The sequence below is a fragment of the Varroa jacobsoni genome, unplaced genomic scaffold (genome assembly GCF_002532875.2).
Source record: "Varroa jacobsoni isolate VJ856 unplaced genomic scaffold, vjacob_1.0 scaffold_881, whole genome shotgun sequence".
In the NCBI taxonomy this organism is placed as follows: Eukaryota; Metazoa; Arthropoda; class Arachnida; order Mesostigmata; family Varroidae; genus Varroa; species Varroa jacobsoni.
This window is the reverse complement of record NW_019213783.1, coordinates 196,490-219,270: the sequence shown is the minus strand read 5'-3', so window position 1 is coordinate 219,270 and position 22,781 is coordinate 196,490. Positions and strand designations below refer to the sequence as shown.

Below are 22,781 nucleotides of genomic sequence, written 5' to 3'. Positions count from 1 at the left end.
AGGACACACGCGCAAATGATTCCTAAAGGCTCTAGCTATTCAGTATTATAATAAGTAAAATTACTTGAAAAAACATTGAAAAGGATGTCATTTGCGACAAATACGAACTGCCACTCTGATGAGCAGCTGGTGGCCAAAGTAGTCAGGATATTTAGGACTCTTCTATAAGTAGGCAGTGGAACGTGTCATCTAAAAAATGTTACGTAGAATCCCTTTTGAGAAGCATCTATTTCCGAATACACGATCACACTGCCATGTCCTGGAAATAGATTTCGTGACGTTTTGACATAGCGTCGGTCCGCGTCAGCCATAGCTTAGACAGGATTATATAAAGGTGACTTACCGTTACATCAGTACGAAGAGCAAATGTGGTACCGAAAGGGTATATCGGTCCTTGAGCAAATCCTTCCGAGAATATATTCTTTCGTATGACTTAACTCGCTTAAAAGGCTTAGAAGCTTACCCTCATATCATATATGTATATTCTCATAATCATTATAAAACCAGCGGAACATCTAGCGGTGACAGCAGATCGGCTTTGGCTTCTAATCTAAAGATATGACAATATAGTTAATCAGATCTGCCTGACTAATTTATCAATGTTATCTAATATAAAAGTACGGATCGACAAATCGTCGGAGAGCTATTTTCGCGTTGATATTGCGGCGCGAATGTTCAAGCGTTCTGTTCTGCTTTGAGAAAACTAGCTTAGAATAGATCACAGAAGCACAAATTCCAAAACAAACCACCAATAGTCTGAGGTGAGGAAGATATTCGTTTCTAGAGTTCAGCTAATTCTATGAGATTCATTTGAATCGAGGCGACAATCTTCGAAAGTACAACAATAAACAATGTTTTATGTCTATTTAGATTCGGGAATGTTAAAGCGTATACCATAATAGGCTCCTAAAAAACCAAGTTCAACAAAGTACCTCTGACAAGAGGTTGCGCCTGTGCAATTGTGAAGCTTCCAGAAACATGTGATAAATTGTTTACTAAATCAAGAGTTGTTTTAGGAAAACTATGTTTGATAAATGCATTCCCATCGTGTAAGGCGCAGATGGCGGTTGTTGACCATATCAAGGATGACCTGAGTGAGGGCTGAAGTAGCAAAGAGTAGTCATCTCGAATAGACAGGTGCTTAAACTCGTGAACGTATATATCGCTGTACTGATCTTCAAAAGATAACTTCTAATAGTTTTTCCATCGAAAATGATTGGTACGCCACAGTAAAAGCGTAGCTCACCATGCGTGGGTCATCGGACGTTTTAATATTAGCTTATGCTGTTTAATGGGATATTTTTACGGCAACCGGCAGGAAAAAATCTGCACCGAAATTTGTCCCTTTAGATAAGTCTTCCCGAGAGACAACAAACGCGACTATAAAACATTAGCGAATGCGTTTGCCACACACGACCAATCATTATGATAAAATAACCTAGCTCTGCCATCGCACCAGTCGAAAACTCTTCAAAAATACATTTCGTTATCTTATCTGATCGTCAACTTATTGGTCTAAGCAACAACTGCAAGCATAAAAACATATTAATCTCCGATATGGCCTCTTCCCAATGCCGCATCGTCAGTAAAAAATGTCTAGTTTTGGTTCTCAAAAACCGATATCCGTTTTGAAACATATATTTTTGTCATTGAAAACAATACAACCTTTAGAACTGTTATGTTATATGTTATATGTTAGTTAACCAATAAGAGCATTTTGATTTGAATTTTTAAAATAGAACTATTAGTCACGCAACGTTCACATATAGGTTTGCAACTACGCAGCCCAAAGGAATACAGATGCTGCAGTTGCTACAAAAGCTAACAGTTTACAGCGTCCTTCGTTTACTTCGTTTACGTAACAGCGTACGGGTCTGAAGTTCGACAATAAGAAATAGCCAACAGTATCATCTTAAGCACACGACAAACAAAAGATAGTTCGCAACCATTGAACGGTTCGTCCCGACACGGGGTGCGTGCTAGTTAAACGATATCGGCATATCTTGACAAGAAGCTATAAGAACATTTGGTAGAGGTTGAAGCATGTGGGATTTTTACATTGTATAATAAATTTGACTGTACTCACCTGCATATACATATATATAAGTTAACGATTGGATAGCTTTAATATATAGGCATATTTGAAGCGAAACGATTAAGATAACGACCAAAAAGCTTGAGGAATAACTTCGAATCACATGAAGATCGTTGAATACTTCAAAGTGGTCGGCTAAAAGAACTCTTAATCTAGATCAAACTTGAGATAGGCAGGAACATCACATTTTGTTAAGGGTATTTAGTTATTACTAGGGTAGTTAATGTTGAGTAGCTCTAACAACTCGTATAAGTACTCCTGGTGAGCAAGAAACGTTTGTGGCGCTTTCTAGTTACATAATGCTAACGACTTTCCCATCGCCTACCATATCCGAACCCAGTACTGTTGTAGTTTTCCAGGACGCTGAAGAGGGTTGCGATGGAAGAGAGTTGTTAAATCGGTTGCTTCACCTATAGTTCCCTACAACGGTACCGGTGTACCATCTTTAGCGTAGTTACTTGTGAACAGAGGCAGTAAACTAGGTTCTTTGAAACATATTAGTTCAAAATGTCCACCGGTGAACGTAAGTTTGCAACTTTTCCCTAGCTAGACTCGTCTTCAGCGAAATAGGTTCACTAGTTTTTCGAAAAATGAGGGATACAAACGTCTTGCAATAGAACAAACCCGATTCGAGAAGTAACATGTTTACATGGGATGGTGGAATAACGTTCGCTAGTAAGCCTTTTCGACGAAATCAATTCCGTAGTTTTTCAAAAAACGTAACTACAAAACAAGTATATCGTTCTCTGATAATATAGTCTACGTCGTTGACTTTTGTTAATCAGACTGAGAGTAGCACCAACATTTGCTCCTACAGCTGCGAGGTACATTCAACAGGATACCAGTACGAAGCCCGAACATAGACCTAAAAGAGTTTTGCATACCACTGTTGCTAGTTCTGGTCATATCACAGGGTTACCATAAACCAAAAAAGCAAGCAATATATTTTCGCGGCTAAAGACATCTATATGGACAGCTGGTACATACATTAGAAGCGTTGATTTTGAACATGCAACAAATTCTAGCAAAACTTAAAGTGAAGATTATTTGGTACTCAGAACGAATGTTTAGATACTTTCTTTTTTTGCAAAAGATTTTCTTGAAAGATAACTTTCATGAACATAACCATTCACACACGATTACACATTACCTTTAGGAAGTCCTGGACATGTAGCATGTTCAGAAAACCGTCACAAGATACGCCAAGGGGTGCAAGTCATCGACAATAGTGTGAAAGTAAGAAAGGAGCGATTTTATTTAAATCGCAGTAGAAATACGTGTCAGATCTAACTAGGAATCTAAAATAAGTGCCACAGACTAAGGACTAAGTAGAAGTCGAAATACAAGCATCGTCGCAAGGCACGAACGCAAAGGCTGTAGGGGAAAAGATAGATACTGAGATCGGTGTTCGGATGGAAATAGGCACGTATCTATATTTATTTGTTTCAAGCGCACGCGCAATGCTCGGGGGTAATAAAGGCCGAACTCTATTAAGCTTGTCTGATATGGAACTATTGAATAAAACTTAGCGGATATTACAATTATTGTTTATTAATGTCGACGCAACAATATGTCATATAAACTATCACAAAACGAATGCATATGGATCTAATTGATCTTACAGCGGGACGTAGGACACTACTTGAGCGGATTATTGGCAAAAGAAAAACTCTGGTACTCACACGTACGTGGCCCATCAGAGTAATTGAGATAGATATCTTGGCCATAATTTCTGTTGCCTCTCTTTGTACGGTTATCATTGATTTAGTCCCTGCATTCTAATCCTTTCCCTATACAGTAGGAATGTAGATGGTTAGCTATATTGTTATTTGCCTTCTATGAATAGTTCGAAATTCAAAAGGACTCCGACCAAAAAAGCCAAACGGAAACCTTTGGGAGGTCCCGAGATTTTCAGGGCTATTTTTCGAACTTAAATTTAATACTACCTTTGACACAGTCGACTATGGTTTTTGCAACTGTAGAGCAACTCGAAGATTTTGATTGGGAATGCGCGAAGCCATTATGAGAATTAATAGAAATCTACGAAAATTAATGCAGTGCTTTCTGCTTTTGGATAGCTTTGTTTTGATTTGCTGGTAAAATCCGATTACGTTGTCCGGTCAATATTCCAGATAGTAATTAGAAGGTTACAAATACGTCGCGGTATATTCACCATTCGAATGCCTATAGAGTCATACCTTGGTCATCTACAACGGTCAGCCAACGCCAAGAACCCAGAACGTTCTGAGGAGGATTACTTTTGTTCAGTCATCAATTGTTGGGTGATTGCTTCAACTACAACTTCACTCAGAGGAATTAGAGAATGCTTTTAGCTTGTGTCTAACTGATCCAAATCTAGGTAACAGAGATTTTTGACAAAATGTCGCCTAAATTGAATGAGCATTTAGTTTAGCTCTGGAAATTTTGGCGCAGTTTACCAATTTTAAAAGACCAGCACGTGTTTCTATAGCAAGAGAAATCACTAATGCAAAAATCTAACAGATTCTCTTCCTCGGATTGCGCTAATCTCGGGGAATATTTGCAATAATTTCAATCGTATCAACAGAGAGCAGGTACTGAACCTGTTGTTACCTTGATTTTCACTTGTAGAATACAATGCTACGCAGACATGCGTCATGACGATACAGTTACATCGTGAAAACTTAAGCCCAATTGGCCGAAAAGACGTACGGCTAACGATCTTGTATCCTACATGGCTACATACAACCTTAAGAGCATACGTAGCGTACTCTAGACGCGTAAGTGAGGGTGTGGTTTTCTTTAGTGACATCATATAATATGTCTGATTTCTAGTCTGAAGTCTGGGGGGAACTTGTACTGCTTGATCTCGTTCACCTCTGTCATCTAACCTGATGCCACCATAGTCATTGTTCACTGCTAGCGATTCTACTGCTGAATGCTATTAACCACCATCTGCTTTTAAAGGTAAAATTATAATAAATTTATGCGAGGCAATAAATGCCTTTTGAATTAGGTTGATTCGCTTTTATTTTTAGCTTTTTTTTTTTAGTTTACCGTTTGCTAATCTCTAGACGTTTTATGCAGTTATAATATGAAAGTTTAGTGCAGAGTCTTGTGTGGACCTTTAGATCTCACCCCGATCTTGTGCTCCAAACAGAAATACGTCAGATAGTAAAAAAAATCGCACTCTCAACGCTCCTTATTCGCCTTTAACCTAACTCAGTAAGCCACCGACTTAACCCGGTATGGGTCTGACGTGTAGAAGGACTTTGGCTAACTTCTCCTGAAAATTGGCTTGCTAAGTTCAAACATGGCATATTCGATATAAAAATGGATTACATAAGACTTTTCAGAATTAATACGTATCATCCTAAGTCATTTTTGAACGAAGAGAATCGCTAGACAAGCCTATGTATCTTACCCACGGAGTTCTTAACGTACGTGAAACGGATATCAAGGCTGCTTTTAGGGCCACTCAATGCCGCAACTCCTCTAACCCGATATAGGCAACTATAGAGCTCAGCTTGGAAAGCAGAAATGAAGCTTTACAGCTCTACCGGTGTAACGCTTCGCCGACGGCAAACGAAAAATTGTCAACAGAGGGCAACGACCACAACGGCCATTTAGCGTAGAAGCAAAGGTTCAAGCTGTTTTGGATCCCAACTGCTCCTCAATATAAATTGCTGCATTCATCAACAAAACGTTTTCCTACCATGATAAGTTAAGTAGTTAGTCTTTCTCACTGTCTCCTTAATTTTTGGCTACATAAAGATAGATACATTGTAGTGTACAGTACATTACTGGACATTCAGACATTCACATGCTTAAGTTACGCATATAGTTGAATAGCAGCGCGAAATAGTTGAAATTAACTATATGAGATTACGTAGGAGTGAGTCGGACTGAACCGTGGAAAACATTTATGAAAGGCTTAGTAATGGCCATTGGTCATCATAGAGGAAATGACGTTAAGAATATTGAAAGGCCGGCACACACGACTCAAACGTATGGAACCGATAACGATAACGATTGTCAACAATGACATTTCACGTTAAAGAGCATAAGATCTCATTTAGGTTGTACGGACCATAACGAAAGCTCTCACGCTACTCGTCGTCTTACTGCATTTAGTTCATCTACGAGGCAACTACTGTAGAAGTTTTTAGTTTAATTCAGGGAAATGCATAGCGTCTATCTAGAAATGTCTTCTGCAGTACAAACTTTTCACGTTACATTTAGCGTTCTACACCCTCGAAGCAGCCCATTTTCCTTCTTGTGGAAAAGTTAAGAAAGATCAGGAAATTTCACTTAGGACGACGTCAAGGGGTAGTATCTATTTGCACAGGTTCTGATGACAGTGTGATGATATTCATACTCTTCATTTTCGTTATATTCTACATGTTGGCCGAAAAAGGTTCCCAGATGGCGAAGGAGCAGTTAACCGGATCCTAGTTGGCCGTTCATCGAGGTAAGACCCGGACACATCCTCCATATCGGATCCCACCTTGTGAAACGTGAACGATCGGAGTCATGCATTATCCTTTGTGAAAGACCATTTGTCTGAACATTTTTATTGACTCCATCATCAAAAGCGAAAAAAAAATGCTCAACACAGCGATAAAGCCACGCTTAGCAACCTTCCAGCAGAAACTGCTCAGTACAAACCAATGTACACTATACGCAATTACGCCTAAGGGGAAATTGTATTAACACATTGCACCGGTTAGGTGACGTACAATTAATTACGTACTGGGACAGGACGTAAAGGGACGTGATTCCAAACGAAAAGCCCCTATAGAACTTAGACTCACAAAAGGGAGTGCATTGTGATAATATTAAGCAGCGATAATTTCATTACAGACATGAAAGAACTCTTCGTTATTGTGAAATATTAGACACCCTCAAATAGGAGTTTCATGTAATAAATATACCGTGTGCTCACTGCGGATCGTCTATAATGGCCCCACTCTGCTTTTGGCAGGCCAATGCAGCACACTTACCGTAAGTGTAGCTAAAAGTTGTGCCTGCAATTATTCATCTTTAGGAAAAAGCGTTTCGTCAGTTCCACAAACGGTTTTTTTGTTCGTTAGATTCAAGTTAGTGACCTCTCTTCGCAATAGTTATGCTAATTAAGTTTTCATCCGATTGCATCTATAAACAACAACAATAAACTCCGCAATAATAAGAAGCCACGTCCCAATATACCAAATCGGCTTTAGGCCGCATCGAATTAGGCACTATCGATTTAGCGTTCTTTGTGGTGACAGGCTGACATAGAAGATTCGCTCGAAAAAATGTTGGCAGTGACGGACGTCTACGCGATGGACCAGAAGAAAAACCATCGGAAATCTCTGAATCTAGACGGCCGTAATAGTAGAAAACATGTTAACGAAACCGTCTTGTTGCGCGTGCTTGTTTTGGAGGAGAGGTAAAGTCTAAGTCAGAGTGTTTGTATTCGGAGAAAAGAACATACAATACAGAGTCTCACATTGCGGGGCTCTAAGTAGAGCGAAAGGAGAAACCTAGCCAGTACAGTCAATGGTATATGTGACAACGGACCTGGCTGCATGGGGAGAATTCACTAGATGGTGGGACGTGCTAATAGGCTTCAAGTAATATAAGGAAGATAGTAGGAGAAAGGTAATCGAAGGGGTCAGAGAAAAAAAGCATAGAAAAATGACCTTGGTCTGACCCCGGTCTAACGGAATACTGGTCTGGCTAAATGCCCCCGAAGGGGCACCGAAGCGTCCAGTTGGGTTGAAGTAATTGTTTTAAGCCATTGATAGGTTTATTCCAAAACCTGGAAGTTAAGTGGATCGAGGCTTTTGACATCTAGCTTGTACTTGGAGGGTCATTCAACACATCGCGGTGGTATTTACTCCTGTGTTGTATATCATAGTGACTTACGCGACGTTGTTTCATAACCATTGGCCTACCTTTAGCCTCAAGGAAACCAGGTATTGTTGTGAATTTTGGCTTTTGGGTTCATATAATGTTGCCCAACAGGATCAAGAAAGGTTTTATAATGACTAAATAAAGAAACGACAAAGTAAGATCCATTAAGGGAGATGTATGCTCCAATATGCCGCATTTGGACTAATTTTACTATTTACACCTAGTGTATTCAAATCGCTTAACCACCCTACAAACTGCCTATACTTCTGTATGGTAAGCGATATTTTTTGCAACATTCAACGTGTTTTCTATGTATCTAATAACCGAATAATTAGCAATAATAAATACTGAGCGGAAGTAGATCGACAGGCCTTACAGGGAAATAGAGTAACACCCTCTGGTTTGCTGCAGTTTTACTATATTCTGTTAACAAGTGCATTATTTTATTCAACCCGTATGCCCAAACAAGATGATCGTATTTAAAACCATTTGCACATTGAGCTTGCTTTTTTTATCTGTGGTTGATATAAGTGTGCTTAGCCGTTTGACCAGCGAGTATACTAACATAGGGTAGTTCTGGCCAACTACACATGTACTATACAAACGCATCTGCTATATTTTTTCGTTTATTTACACGTATGCATTTACTATATAATACGGACGCCCATTCTTGTTCTCGTTCTTTGTAAAACCATCCTTAGCGTACCATTATATGTCCGGCAGTTACTTAAAGGAAGTAACGTGCAATTCTAAAGCGGAAAACGTTGTAGAATACGTTTAGGGTTATAAAACCGTTATATTAACTGACTAAAGTCCTAGTGTATCAGCGTAACCAAGGGTATCTCGCAACATTATACCGTGGTCACTCATATCTGTTCACCGTATTTCAATAACGAGCTAACGCTAAAAAAAAAAACTAATTCTTGTACCGTAGTTTAACTTTCAGCCTGCGAACTTCTAGAACGAGTCAGGTGTTAGTTAAACCTTTTACCCTTGCGAACGTTTAGCGGGTCATCTGACAGCTAATGCTATTGTCTAAAACTCAGAAGAGGTGTAATTTTTTTTACCCCCGGAGCCCGCAACAGTGGCCGGCGGGTCTCGCAAAGAATTGCTTATACTCTTACGAAGAGAGAAAACGAATTTAATCCTTTGCAGAATTCTTGTGAATGACTATAATTCTGTTATAATAGAACGTTTCGTATCGTAAACTACTGCCGATACAATTTAATTATTAATATTTTAAGTCACAAATCACGAAAGGAAGAGAAATTCTATAGGCGGTTGTGTCATAAGCTCGATTTTCCTCCTGAGTCCAGGTGGCACCGCTGATTCCATACTGGCAATATCAAACAAAAACAACCTCCTGTTTATGGCTGCAGTTCGGTGAATTAGAGCTTGTACGAAAACAGTTTCAAAAATGGCGCCGCAACGAGGGTGGTTTAGACTATACCATAATACTTGATACAAGTGGTGTCTCAAAATTTATTCACGAAGTATTCCACAGCGAATAAAGAAGCCGATATACCTTGAAAGCGGCTTTGTGTACATACCTGATTAGATTCGACCACAATCGAGTGGCCATTACTTACCCGTATAGAAGTGCATGTTTTGCATACATAATATCTTATCCACAATTTCCGTTTTAATAATAATCCGTTTCCCTTCAGACGCAGCAGGGAAAGTTTATCTACGGACAAAACATCGTTCTGGTCGGATTGAGCCTTCCGACATCTGCTGATATAGCAAACTGAACACCCGGCTTGATAGAATGCAGGCAGAATAGCTCAGCTATGTGTAGTAGAGCCGTGAAGTTAGAATGACACAAGCATGTTTTCTATGACACGAAGTACTTACTATCTTCGTCTAAGCCGATTTTATGTGACAGGGCTAACACTTCTCCTAAATATATCGTTGAATTTTTTGTTAGATTTATAGGACGGAGTGCTGGCTTTCTTGCGAATACAAATCTCTATTGAATTTATTAAAACCTAAGTATGAATTGCTCTCCATTTTGCAATGGCATCTACTGTGTCTATGCTTCTGCTAAAAAAAAAAAAAAAAGCATTATCCGTCTTTTAATTACCCTAGAGCAGAATTCTAAGTCATAATACGTGTCTCAGACCACAAAGAAATTGTAGACAGTATACACGGCTTCTCGTTCATACCTTCAGTAAGTTTCAGTAGCTTTGTCTAAGTTAAATAAGTTTTGAAGTTCTTTTTATCAAGTTCTTTTTATCTTTCCTTATGTGCGGCTGAATCATGCGGAGCCATAAGAGAGTTTAGGCTTAATTGAGAAATCTGTATATAAACGCGAGGCAGGTTGCTATTCAAGATCCTGACATCACGCATCTAAGGTATCTAAGATCTCTCTTTGGTGCCCTATAACCTTGCCTTCCCAAACCCCGCTGTCGACGTTTTTTATAAGCATAGGCTACCCCCTTATTTGTAAAGATTAGTCAAGACTTGACGAGATGGATGTTTTTTGTTTCATTTTTTCATATCTTCCTTCGTCAGTAATAACTAGGGATTTCGCACAATTATAGGGGTCAAGAGTTAAGCTCATTTTTAGCGGTCAACAGATGCCAGCAGTAGGTAAGCTTTAGTCGTTTGGCCGGCAGTATGAGTATTCATAACTTTATTCCACAAACTACATCTTTAAAGCATTTCTTACATTACAAAACCTGACTTAAATCATTTTACATTGTCCCATGGAGCACTTTTCATCAGATCAGTAATCTGTTGCATTTTGGAATGGTAAACTTACTTAATACAGAGCGATTTTAGGGAGCTTTCGTTATATTTTCAAACTCACCACCAGGTCCAATGCAATGTTAGCTTTACTACACACAGATCTCGTTTGCGCGGGTTGCACGGTATCGATTAGAGATCCAACGGATCCTGACTAGAAGAACAGGGTCTAGACCTCCGTGCTGTAAGGCTCATAAATAAGTCAGCAAAATCTTAATAATGCATAATAATAATAATAATAATTTCAGGGTACATCATCAACGAAAAGTCTGAAGATTTTGTCTTCATTCTAACAGATTTGGTTTTATATGTTGGCTGAGCTTCCTCACAAAGGATATGAGGTCCCTTGTTTTCGGCGCCAGTCGTTTAAACTTATCTTATAGAAAGTTTCTCGGACGTCTACACCTAGACATAGTGTTCTTCCTTGATTCGAAAAACCTGTTTTGTATTCAAACGACCCGCGATAGCTACGAACTTTTTAATCGTGTTGATCCGTGTACTTTAGTGTTCACGACGTCGTATTGCCATCTAAATCTATTCTTACGGACTCTTCTTGTCGAAAACTAGGAGTTTTAAAAGGTTACGACAGCTTTGCTCAATCCGTGTCCCGTGGCTACATACCTAGCGTCTTCCATTTCCTGATGTTTCCAAATTTAAATAAGTTAACCAGAGAATTACTACGGTATTGAACGAAGTATATTAACTTTGATTTTCTTCGTTTACCTGCTCTTCCGTTGATAATTTTAAACGATTAAAATCGTTTTTTCTTCGCATCGTTTTGATAATACAGATATACGGTGCGACTGAACGCCAAACTGAAAGCCTTAGAATATATATAAAGGAACTGTTTCGTTTGACTGTGTTAACATTGAAAATGATGATAGTACGCGCTAATCGCCGACTAGTGATATCAGTTGACATCTGCGTCTTGTAAGCAGCCCGTATTTAGACTCGTTCTCGCTATTTAAGTGACTGGAGGCATCGAAAACGCGAAAGTAGGGCTTTTCTCTAGGAAAAAAGGTCTGTACCAATTAATCGAGTCACGTTTTCTGCCTAGGGCATATTACAGGCCTCTAAAGGTAAGAACTTTGAACTCAGTGCCCGATGGGGCATGGCACCAAGATGTCCACCATTAATATGATTGGCCAATCCGTCTGCGGACAGAAGTATGTCAATCAGATCCGCTTCGCTGTTTCTCCTAGTTCCTATCAATAGCGTTCCTCATGGGCACATAAAGTCGGAGTCGTTGGTGACACCTCAAACGGCGACTCACGGCCTTTCCTAAGCGAAGGATTAGGCATCCGAGACATTGCGTGAACCGTCGCCCCCCAGTTAGAGGCAACTTTTAAAAAGGAACGTGACAGTGGTCGAATGGGTGTAACTTACAGAGGCGGCAGTTACGCTCACTACGTTTCGAGTTCATGCATGATAGTACTATGGCACGATCCGTTGTTTACCCGTTTCCAAAGAGATTTATATTATGCTACTTGGACGAACTACTTTCTTTGTTAAACTAGCGACTGTGAAAGCGGCAATAAATAGCTGTCGGCTTTGCTGCATATTACAGAAATAGATATGGGTGTCTCAATGAGAAGTTTTTACTGAAGCCTACTTCGAATAGCTGAAACCGATTGACCAACTACAGCTAGAGGGCCTGAATCGCAAAGCGTACTGACAGGATTAGCATGGCGTGATGTTGTATGGCCTATCTATTACTTTCTAGCAATAAAGGGTGGAGCAGCGTGAGTGTATTTTGTTAAAAGGATTTCAGTTGTAAACCCCTAATACAATAGCGAGACAAATGCAAGAGATGTTCGATCAGGCTTTTCCCATGGGCAAAAAGCCAACGCCGAAATTCGGTGCCGAGAAGGCTATTGAGTCATGTATTGGAAAATATACGTACTTTGTTTTTATTTGATGACAGACGCAATCTACTACAAATCGCTATTGGTATCCAGTGATCAAAGTAACAACGTATGATCAAACATATGGCTTCATGGAAACATTAAGCCTTTTATATGCCTCATTCATTGCAGTTATATAATAAAAGCCATATAGTGTTTGTAAAGTTACAATGTGCCAAACTTTACGAAATGAAGACATGGAATAATGCAAATGGGCGTGTGAAACATGTCAGTTTCAATATAGACATTTTACAGATCTATCTATAAAAGTGGCGACAACAGCATTCAGGGCCAAAATATCAGTAAATTCTCATTGAGGCTCAATGCTTATGCAGCTTCAAAGATAAATTGCGTAATTCGGGCAAGCCAGAGGCAACGTATAAGCTGGTGGTCAAGTATGAAAAATCTCAAAAAAATTAAAAACAGTTCGACTTTACGGGACATAAAAATGCGTTAAAAAACGAAAATAGCTATCCAGCTTAAATGCAACTTTTTACATCTCTCTCAATGGCATCTGCGCCTTATAAAAATAAACAATAACTTAAACGAAGAAACATATACAGGTCGTTTTTAGTTTTAAGAATGTATCGGCTTAACTTGATTGGGGAAATTACATATGTACTTAATCAGTACAAATTGGTTGTAGTACTGGAATTATGAAATAATCGGTGCCGATATTGTTGGCTTACTTCGATCTGTGGACGTAATTTGTATGTACCTACACTGAAGTACTAGCTAACGATTAGCTTTGATTTTAATCTGGCCTGTCGTTCCGGAGTTGTGTTTGAAAAAAGGGGGTTATTAACAAATAGTGTTTTTTGTTATCTCGAGAAGAGACGTCGCGACCCAAACGATTTTCAGTGCATAATGGGGCTTGCAGATAGAATCCTTCCCCTTTCGTTGAGATGGACAGGGCGTATCAATCGAAGGCTGTCGCATTCGTTCGTACGTTGAGGAGTGCATCAAGCTTTTAATAAGCGCGTCATTGGTTTGACTACTGGCACTCGGAGAAGTGTGTATTGGCATACGGTCGGCTTTTTAGGAAGTAGAACTTCTTGTCAGAGGATCGTAAACTTAAGTCCAAACTAAGAAGCTCCGGCTGTGCGTCTGATATATCGCGATACGTTTGAACTCGAATATATCACAGCGCGAATATCAAACGGGTCACTGTGTTTGCTTAATGAGAAATAAACACTCAGTTTCTTGTTTTCGTAGCTAGAGCTTATGCATTTTAAAGAAGTTACCCTATATTTACCTAATGAAAGATGCTTTCACCAGCACGTTCCATATTCAGATGAAACTAATGGAACAAAAATCCCATACAGTTGTCAAAAGTTGTCACATGATTGTAGCGGCGTTCCGATAAAGATATTTCAAGCTAAATAGTGATCGTCTACGCACAACACATATTAAAGTATTTACTTTTGAACGATTGACCTCAGACAAATGTGTGGCGTACTCTGTTTGTTGGCGTCACCTCTGTGAATTTCAGGCTAGCTGAGCTGAACGTAATCAATCTGGGTTTGATCTTCCCTACTACCCACGGCCTGTTTATTTGTGGGATTTCATTTTGTGCATACGACCACCTGTTACCCTTAGCTTAGTAAAGGGAGACTGATGATGTCAAAAACAAGCCATTGTTTCTTTGTTATAGCCAGACTCTCTCTATTGAATTGTTCTCTTCAGATAGACAATCCATAACCAGTCTTTATAGAAAACATATCATCCGAAATCAAATAATACCCTAGATATTTGTTACATTCGATTAAAGTTTTGCTGTAACCGCTCCTTTATCAGTTCTTGTTACGGGTTGATTAACAAGAAAGAACCGCCTTCTTTCCTTTTTCAATTTACTGAAATCTGATTTGGCCGGGAGAGTATAGGTGGATATCTGCAAGCGAGTGCTAGCGACACCTGAATCGAAGGTCTGATAACGCAAAATCTCTTTATCCTTAAAACAAGCCTCTAAGGTAGGTAGACGGCACCTATGGGGGACTCTATAAACTTTGATTAATTTTCGCTACGTTACTTATATGCTATGAGGTGGTTAACGCAATAAATCTGGTTGTCTCTCTAAATCCAAAGGATTTAAGGCCTATTTAAGGATTGAAAGCTTATTGCAGAGGGTTGTATTTATTCGGCATTATGTAATAGTTGCTATAATATAAATAGATCAGTTCTTCGAAATATATTTTTGTTTCGTCTGCAATTTTATATTAATTTAGTGTACAAGGTTGAAGATAATTTGTAAAACTAAAAAGTCGCAAATCTATTGTAATATTAGGACAGTGCGGCTGAGGACAGGACGGTTTTTATAATGTTTGCTACCTATGTTTCAAGTTTTACGTCTGTTAACGCCGCTAAGCATCCGACGGCTGGCTTCCGGTACAAAACGAGCTATGTTCAAGCCTCGACTATACCGTGGCCTTAAAGATCAGCAGGCAAATACGTTACCCACTAAGCTATCACGGGGACAAATCTACCGTATCTAAGGCCCTATCGTAGCCTACACGCAATGACCTGAGACAATAATTCTTCACCTGATTATCGTTGTGAACTTCTACTTGACTTATGATACAAGAAAAGAATTTATAATTTTTCAGTGAATTTATCCTTCTGTTTAGTAAAGGCTTCTTCTAGTTGTCATAAAAGTCCTGTTACCCCTTCCATATGCAATACTAGAAATCGCCGAAATAGTCTGCAACCTTCTCATCAGGAAATACAAATCCGGATTCATTTCAAATCAGTTTGTTCAGCACTGAAAAAAAGCATTTGTGTTACGGCCATTTATCTGCTTTGTAAAAACTGGTGCGTGACTGTAGTCTGATTAGAGACATTACGCACGATCGGCTTTTCAAGTTTTCTAGTAAGAAATAAGCGTTCAACTTCCTCTTTTCGTGGTTAGGGTTAAACTGAATTGTCTAGATCGGAGTTTCCTTCGCCATTTGCCCCATCTACGACCCAATGTTCATTCACCGACCGCTCAATATGAATATGATCCTCGTCGTCTTTTTGTCTGCATTTTATTCGGACCTTTAATCCCCGTTTGGTCAGAATCAATTATTTCATTATTGCCGTTAGCTGATTTTAGTCTTCGAAAAACATCACAGAACAGATGTTTAGTACATATTATATTCGAAAAGATATTAGGGCCAGGTCAGTACCGCTGTGTAGCGCTGACGGTTAGTTTCTTGATCTCGTATGGGTCACCAAAAAAAGGTGTTTACTTAAGTAAGGCAATGATCTGCTTTGGAAACATTAACAAATGATAACAGTGAGAAAATAGCAAAAATACGTTTAGACATTTATCGATGTGTCACAGTCATATCATTTTTCCCCTACATGCTAAATAGCTTTAGCGATTTAGAACCTCGGACAGTCCATCACAATCTGTGTTAGCCCGTAGCCTTTATGTATTAAGAATCGCGAGATATAAAAAAAACATGCCTTATCAGGAATAATCATAAAAGCGTATATGGAACGAATGCAAGAAACCTTTGTGGATAAGTACTTCAGCCTCACAGATTACCTAACTCATATGCTGAATTTTCGCGACAGATAGATGCCAGACAAAATTCTCGTTTAGTGCCATGATATATACATATGATAAGAATACAAATATAAAAATGTTTACTAAGGTTAATCACATATCGTGTTCTATTCAGAAGTCTGTACGTTAGTAAATTACCACTTCCACGGTAACCGAAAATGCGAAAAATTTATCATCTCCAAGGCGATAAGATGCAAAATTACTTGTCCGGCAGCAGAGGATCTTATCCTTTGAATACCTATGGTATGGAACATGAAGCAGGGTGTAAGCTGGATTTCCTACTTCTACCATCCCTCGCGCTGGCAAGTTTTCTAGGCAAAAAAATTACCACTGCCCTATCATACGGTGACAGCATAGCTACTACAATGATGATTACTATCTATACGATGCTGCCCTAGAACAAATCTTTTTCGGCACGATGCATTTGCGTCACGGCGAGCTTACGCCATATCTTGCAAATGAATTGCTGGGAAAAAATAGATATAACAACATAAATATTTTTCCTTAATGTCGTCACTGTAATACTTCAGTGTTTATTTGATCGCTCCAATTGGCTTTGATGATAGGGTGAAATAAATATCCGGTATCCTTACCCCATCCTATTGCATAGTACAAGCGGAATGGCGCATCCTGTTTGAATATTTGTGTAGTGACTCTTGAGTGTAGCAGAAGTCCCTCGACGAACATCCAGTTGATCGATGCGTTCGAAGAGTACATCTTTACGCACAGAACCAACTTGCATAATAGAGGCTGTAATTCCAATGTTACAATAGGTAAAAAAAAAAAAAACAAAATACAGTAACACGCAAAAATACGCACAGAGATACGGTTATACGATAAGGAATCACTTCTTCATTGACATAATTTTAACTACCTTTATATATTAAAGTGTTTTCTAATGCTCGTAATGACAAAGCGTTTGGATGGAACCTTCTCCGAAGATCACACTGTTTAACCCTTAATCGAGGTTACATTATTTGCGTAACTGGTTGACCAGTACACAATATCTACGCGAAAATTATCTTCACTGAACAATCGTCTTACGCTGCCTTGCCTATAACTATTAACACTATCCTACCTTATGAACCCGGTACATTGCTACTATTGCATGTAGCGAAATACGAACGTATGTAGCATGCAGTTGTTTTATAAAAATCTACCTATCAATTGTAGGCTGGCTGGGCACGGTTATAGACCAAGCTCTACGAACCTAATGGCCACTACCTTTAATAAGTGAAACAGGGTAACGGCAAAATCTACTTAGAGGAGATACCAATCCAATCTTTCGGAAGCGGTAAGGCCACACATTTTATGTCTTTTATTAAATTCACTTTTCAAGCCTTCCCTTTTTTGTGACGCGCCTGTGAATGACTCATGGCCGTCAGGTAAAATCTGTGTGCAAATAAATACCCAGCGAGTATTCATTCGACTTTCTCTGAAATTTTCCCAGACGATCTTTGATAAAACTCTTTTTTGGCCTACAATATTGGCTATTCAGCTTTTGTTGTGCACTTAGCTAGCGTAATTTTCGATTAATATTAGTAGCAAACGCCCTGCTTCCATCCTGCTTTCAGACTTTTGGCCTAATGCGTGGCAATAAGATATCCACACGACAAAAAAATTTTCCGCTCAGAGGAACACTCAATGATACACACAGCTCTCCGAAGTACTTATTATAACCTCGTATTGACGCTGACGCCGATGGGTAGACTAGTGAAGTTGAATACAATTACATACGGTAGAAAATTATTTGACCGTGTATAAAACAATGCGAGGTCGATACAAACATTGTATGACGCTGAAAGTAACACTCAAAAGATATCAATACATTGAAATATCGCTGGTATTTAGACTGATTTTTCTAAGATATTTCACAGGGTCCCACATCTCCGTCCTAGTTCAAAGGCGCACAAACTTCAGATTGTATCTGTCTGTGGTCATGGAACAGCCTTAGGAACAAAAGTAGTTTGCCGAGAAGATGCACAAATTCGGGTATGTCGTAAAAATCTTGTGCGAATGGATTTCTATTCTACAGCATCAAAGAAGTGTATCTGAAACTATACGTTTTTTTGTTATAGTTCTCATAGGATAAAATTGCGGCAATTCTCAACCAAGACGGTAGTAAAGTTGCACGATAACAATGAAATGTTAATGCCAGTGCATCACCTAGCCAACACGACAACTTCATATATATATATATATATATATCTGAAAGGTTCTTGTATTTCCTTAGCAGAATCTGGAAATCCATAAGGAAAACCTTGTTTTAAGTCCTTCTTTGATACTGTCGCGTATATAACCAAAGTCATTCGGGCGCCGCACTTTATTGGCGACGAGGTTTTATGTTTTTTGTTGTGACAGTGAAGTTATTTTTATTGTTGCCGAATTTATCCTCCATGAAACGTATCACTTACTATATTGGGTGTTAAAAATACATACGCAATACGCTACGATACTTTGAGGGGGTCTATGAGAGGGTAAAGCGAACAGCATGATACAGCTCTTGCTTCGAATGCTGTAAAAACTTCACATGACAGGCCAATTGTAATTTTTCGAAAACACAACTCAAGCAGAAAGTGGTAGGGCGGACAAATGTCGCCGAGATTTCTAGTAGAGGTTGTTAACCAGCTGCTTAACGGCAATTCTGGGTGGAGCCTGATGCCTTCACTGATGTGAACAGCTGCGTACTTGAATAATAATCATATAGATGTGTAAGTCCATGGTTTTTATGAATACGCGTTCAATATCGCCCACCAGGACAATGACACACCGCTAATCAAACAATCGCAGCGACGCGAGTTCAAGTGTATATTAAGGCCTTGCCTACTACGGATTTGCCTGATGGTAAACGTGGCGCGACGCATGAGGAGGCAGCAGCCAGAGTTTAACTGCCATCATGTAAATAGCGCCGAGGTGACTGGTGCGATATACGAATGAAGTCGGCGAGCTCGAAGAGACGGGAATCTAAAACCGAAAACAAGTTCTCCTATTGAGTTGGTACTGCTTTCCAGCGATTGCAGTTTCCACCGTAAGAAAGTGTCGCCAAAATCCTCGTTACCTCTAAACACCCAAACACCTGCATTGAATATGCGTCCGTTTATGTCTACGTAATGCTGGAGAGTTGTGGAGAAGATCGTGCTAGTACATTCTCACTAATCGTTACTATCGTTGAAGTTAGCTAGAGGGGTGGGCCTTCAACAAACTCGAGACAGGTTTGTTCGTAGAGCTCGTGCTTGCACGATTGTTATATCAGAATCATCATGTCAATATTATGCCGAGCCCATTAATAAATCTCTCAATTGTTATTTCTTCTCTATAGAGCGTTAGTCAGCTTGTCTCGCTAAATCAGCTAGGGTGACATGAAGTTGTGTGTAGAGCAACGCTAATTTTTTTTTTTTTTGGCTATTCTTTTTGAATGGATTTTCTGAATGTTACTGTTTTTCAATCTATCTACAACAAAATAACCCGCAACAACGACCATTTGTGTCGTACCGTTTCCTTTGTAATGTTGGGTATATCAGGCTGCAGATTATGCAAGGTGACTGGCACGGAGATGGCCAGAAGGCTTAACGCGTTAAGGATTAGCGCCACAACAAATTGTTGATGGACACGGGTGCGAGAGCACTCCAGGCCTCTGAAAATCACAACAATGCCATAATATGAAGTCAATATAGGAACTAAAATTAGGGTAACAGTACGAAATTATTTGCTTAATATACCTTTCCTAGTGTTAAAGTAAATCAATCTGAAAACGACGACAACGAATGTTTATTAATGCTACTTTTTTGTGGACAAATAAATATTGCTCCGGTCTAAAATCGAGCTTTCTGTTTTTAACTTTTTACGTTCATATGAAAAACACTTAGCCTAACGTTTTCTTGTAAAGCTTTGGAAATACAAATATCGCTCATTGTTGATGTCCAATGAATGGTATAACTGGAGAAGCCTATGCCACCTTTACCTTCCAGGATTTTTAGAAAGAGTTAGCATTTTTGCTCGAAGATTCAAAATCTTCTACTATTGTTTTAATATAGTAGTAGTAGTAGTAGCAGCAGCAATAAACGCACTTATAGAATTAAGTAGATAATGGCTACATAGGCACGGATCATAGTTAAAATCTCTTATAATCAATACCCTTTGTAGTTTCGAAATTCGTTTGTGGTGTCTCGGGATTAAATTGAATCAATGACGCTGTGAAACATAACTCGAGCACAGAGCGTCTAATTAAGTTACAAAATTGCTGGAAACTGCCCCTAACTCACCATCGAAATCGCCTATAAAATGGACATTTATTCATACCCCTGCACGAATCGGTCGCTTCTTCGTCGCATAAATAATACAAGCTCAACAACTAATAAAAATATAAGTATTACATCAGATTTTGAGAGATATGTTAAAAAAAAATAATGATAATTTAATGCAGAAAATCGAGCCCAACGTTCATATACCACGTTAATAGTATCGCCCCCATTCCTATTCCAGCTGTATAAGTGGCCTTACTTAAGTAATAGCAAATTTTTCGTGTAGAAGCTTCTTTTTTATTCTAGTCAGCATTAAAGACCAGATCGTAAGGTTGAAATTTAAATTTGCAAAGTAGTGGCCATAGCAGAAAAGCTCTTTGAAAATATCCATATCATTTTTTTAAATTAAATTTTTTTGCTTTGATTGTAGTATTAGCTCAGTTTTCGTTAGCCTCAACTAACTTGTCATGTATGTTAAGCTATTTACCCCACCGTGGCGGCAGACCGGGGGTATTCAACCGTAGCAGTTTTTTATATTTCTTGTTCACAACCTCTGTACCAATACTGACGGACTTCCTCGGTGACATCGTAATAATTTAGTATGCGCATGAATCCGTTGGCAACGGGAGTCAAATAGACGATATAGTCGAGCTGCCTTGATGGTATTACGTTTGCCAATACACACCCTTCAGTTAGTACCCAAAAACCATAGTTTGTTCACGTCAACCATACAAGTTGTACAGTGTATCTGTAGTGGTCTGTGGTAAATCAAATACTGAGAAATAATGGGAAAAGTTAATTTTCAAACGTAGATAACACTCAGCAATATGTAATGATGAACCGCATTCAAGTTCGAGCAAACAGTCAGAGGACTTTAATACAAATTGAAGTCCTTTCACTAGTTATTTTCTCAATGACAATAATTCGCGATTTATACTTCTTGTCTGAAACTTAGGTCGGATACATATATAATATGACATAGTGAATATATACTACAAGATTCAGTTGCATGAAAAGTTCAGAATCGGCAACTGGACGACCGGCGTCAAGAACAACCACTATAAGTAAATTAGTAGGCCGCTTAATATCCGACGCATGGCCCTTCGCGACGGCCATCTTCCGGATTTTTGTAGCCATGCGTCTTGCACAAAACGTAATAGATCTCGTAAGTCGCGTAACGAATCTTTTGTCTACACTTTTTTTACGGATAGCGTTGCTTTCTGTCCCGCTTATCATACTACTAGACCTGTTTCGTTCTTAAACTTAAAACTGACTGTATGAGCCTGATTTTGGCAGGTCGAATCATTATTTCAGTTTTTGAAATAATTAGTTAATTAATTTTGAAATTAGTAGAAAGCTCTGCTTTAGAAGTACGCCTGCAATATTACATTGCTTACACTGTCAAAATCATAAAGCTGCTTTACCGGTACGAGCAGCCACAACTCTACCGGTAGTAGTGAGTATCATCCCTAAGGAAGCGATCGAGTTAACGTCCTTTCGCATACTCGTAGTGAGTCTGCAGTAACAGTGACTCACTAGGGCAAAAATTCAACGCCTTGACCTTGTTCAGATTTACTTCCAGATCTAATATACGCTGATGCGCTACGCTGACCTTGAAAGGAGTCGGTCTGTTCAGGGGAGGGGGGGGGAATAAGGTGTGAAGGAAATTCGTACATTGTCACAGTTAACTTGTTAAGAGCTACGATAGTAGCTTCAGGACAAAAATCCTTCTTCACGAGACTGCGCCCATTGAAGAGAACTTCAGGAATCGTCCCTACCTTTTATTACCATGTCTCACTAAATTTTGCGCCCTTCAGCTAAAATCGTACCGCTTGGCAGGTAAGCTTGAGTAAAGGCCTTCAGCAGGACATTAAGAACATGGTGTTCGTTGCAGATTGACATTACCGAATACATTTTAGAGTGCGTCGCTTATTTGGTATGTTAATTCATCCCTCACCGGGTATAACAACCCTTTACATTAAACTACATCTTGACCGTACAATCCAAGACGTCTAAGGTAGGATTTTGGATATAATTCCTCGAGTCAACAAGGCAAGCCCTGAGTGTAGCGGTGAGGTTGCGTATAAACTTTTCGGAAAATCTTTTTATTTGAATGATGATGAGACACGTTGATGGTGCTGCGAATAGCGTCTGCCAAAGTATGCCCTTTAGAAAAAGACTGCAGAGGATAAAACGCGCGTCAATTGGATGTCGCATGATGTCCGTACTTTACCAATAGTAAAAGTTATCCGATTCGACCTTACCGTAGAGGAAGCTAAGATTTCATTAGGGGCTGCCAGTGACTTACCACGGAAACATAGGCAGGATTTAAAATGGGTCTAATTAAGCAATAAGTTAAACGCTAT

General features: G+C 39.2%; 1 protein-coding gene across 1 annotated transcript in view; it reads right to left on the bottom strand.

Annotated features, from left to right (window-relative positions):
- The window catches only part of LOC111264625 (corticotropin-releasing hormone receptor 1), a 56,858-nt gene that overhangs the window by 14,313 nt on the left and 19,764 nt on the right, over positions 1-22,781 (bottom strand). The window contains exons 4-5 of the mRNA XM_022840684.2: positions 19,667-19,808; positions 16,768-16,924 (exon numbers count right to left, since the gene is read on the bottom strand). Coding sequence (XP_022696419.2) covers positions 16,768-16,924; positions 19,667-19,808 — 299 coding nt within the window. The remainder of the gene's footprint in view (positions 1-16,767; positions 16,925-19,666; positions 19,809-22,781) is intronic.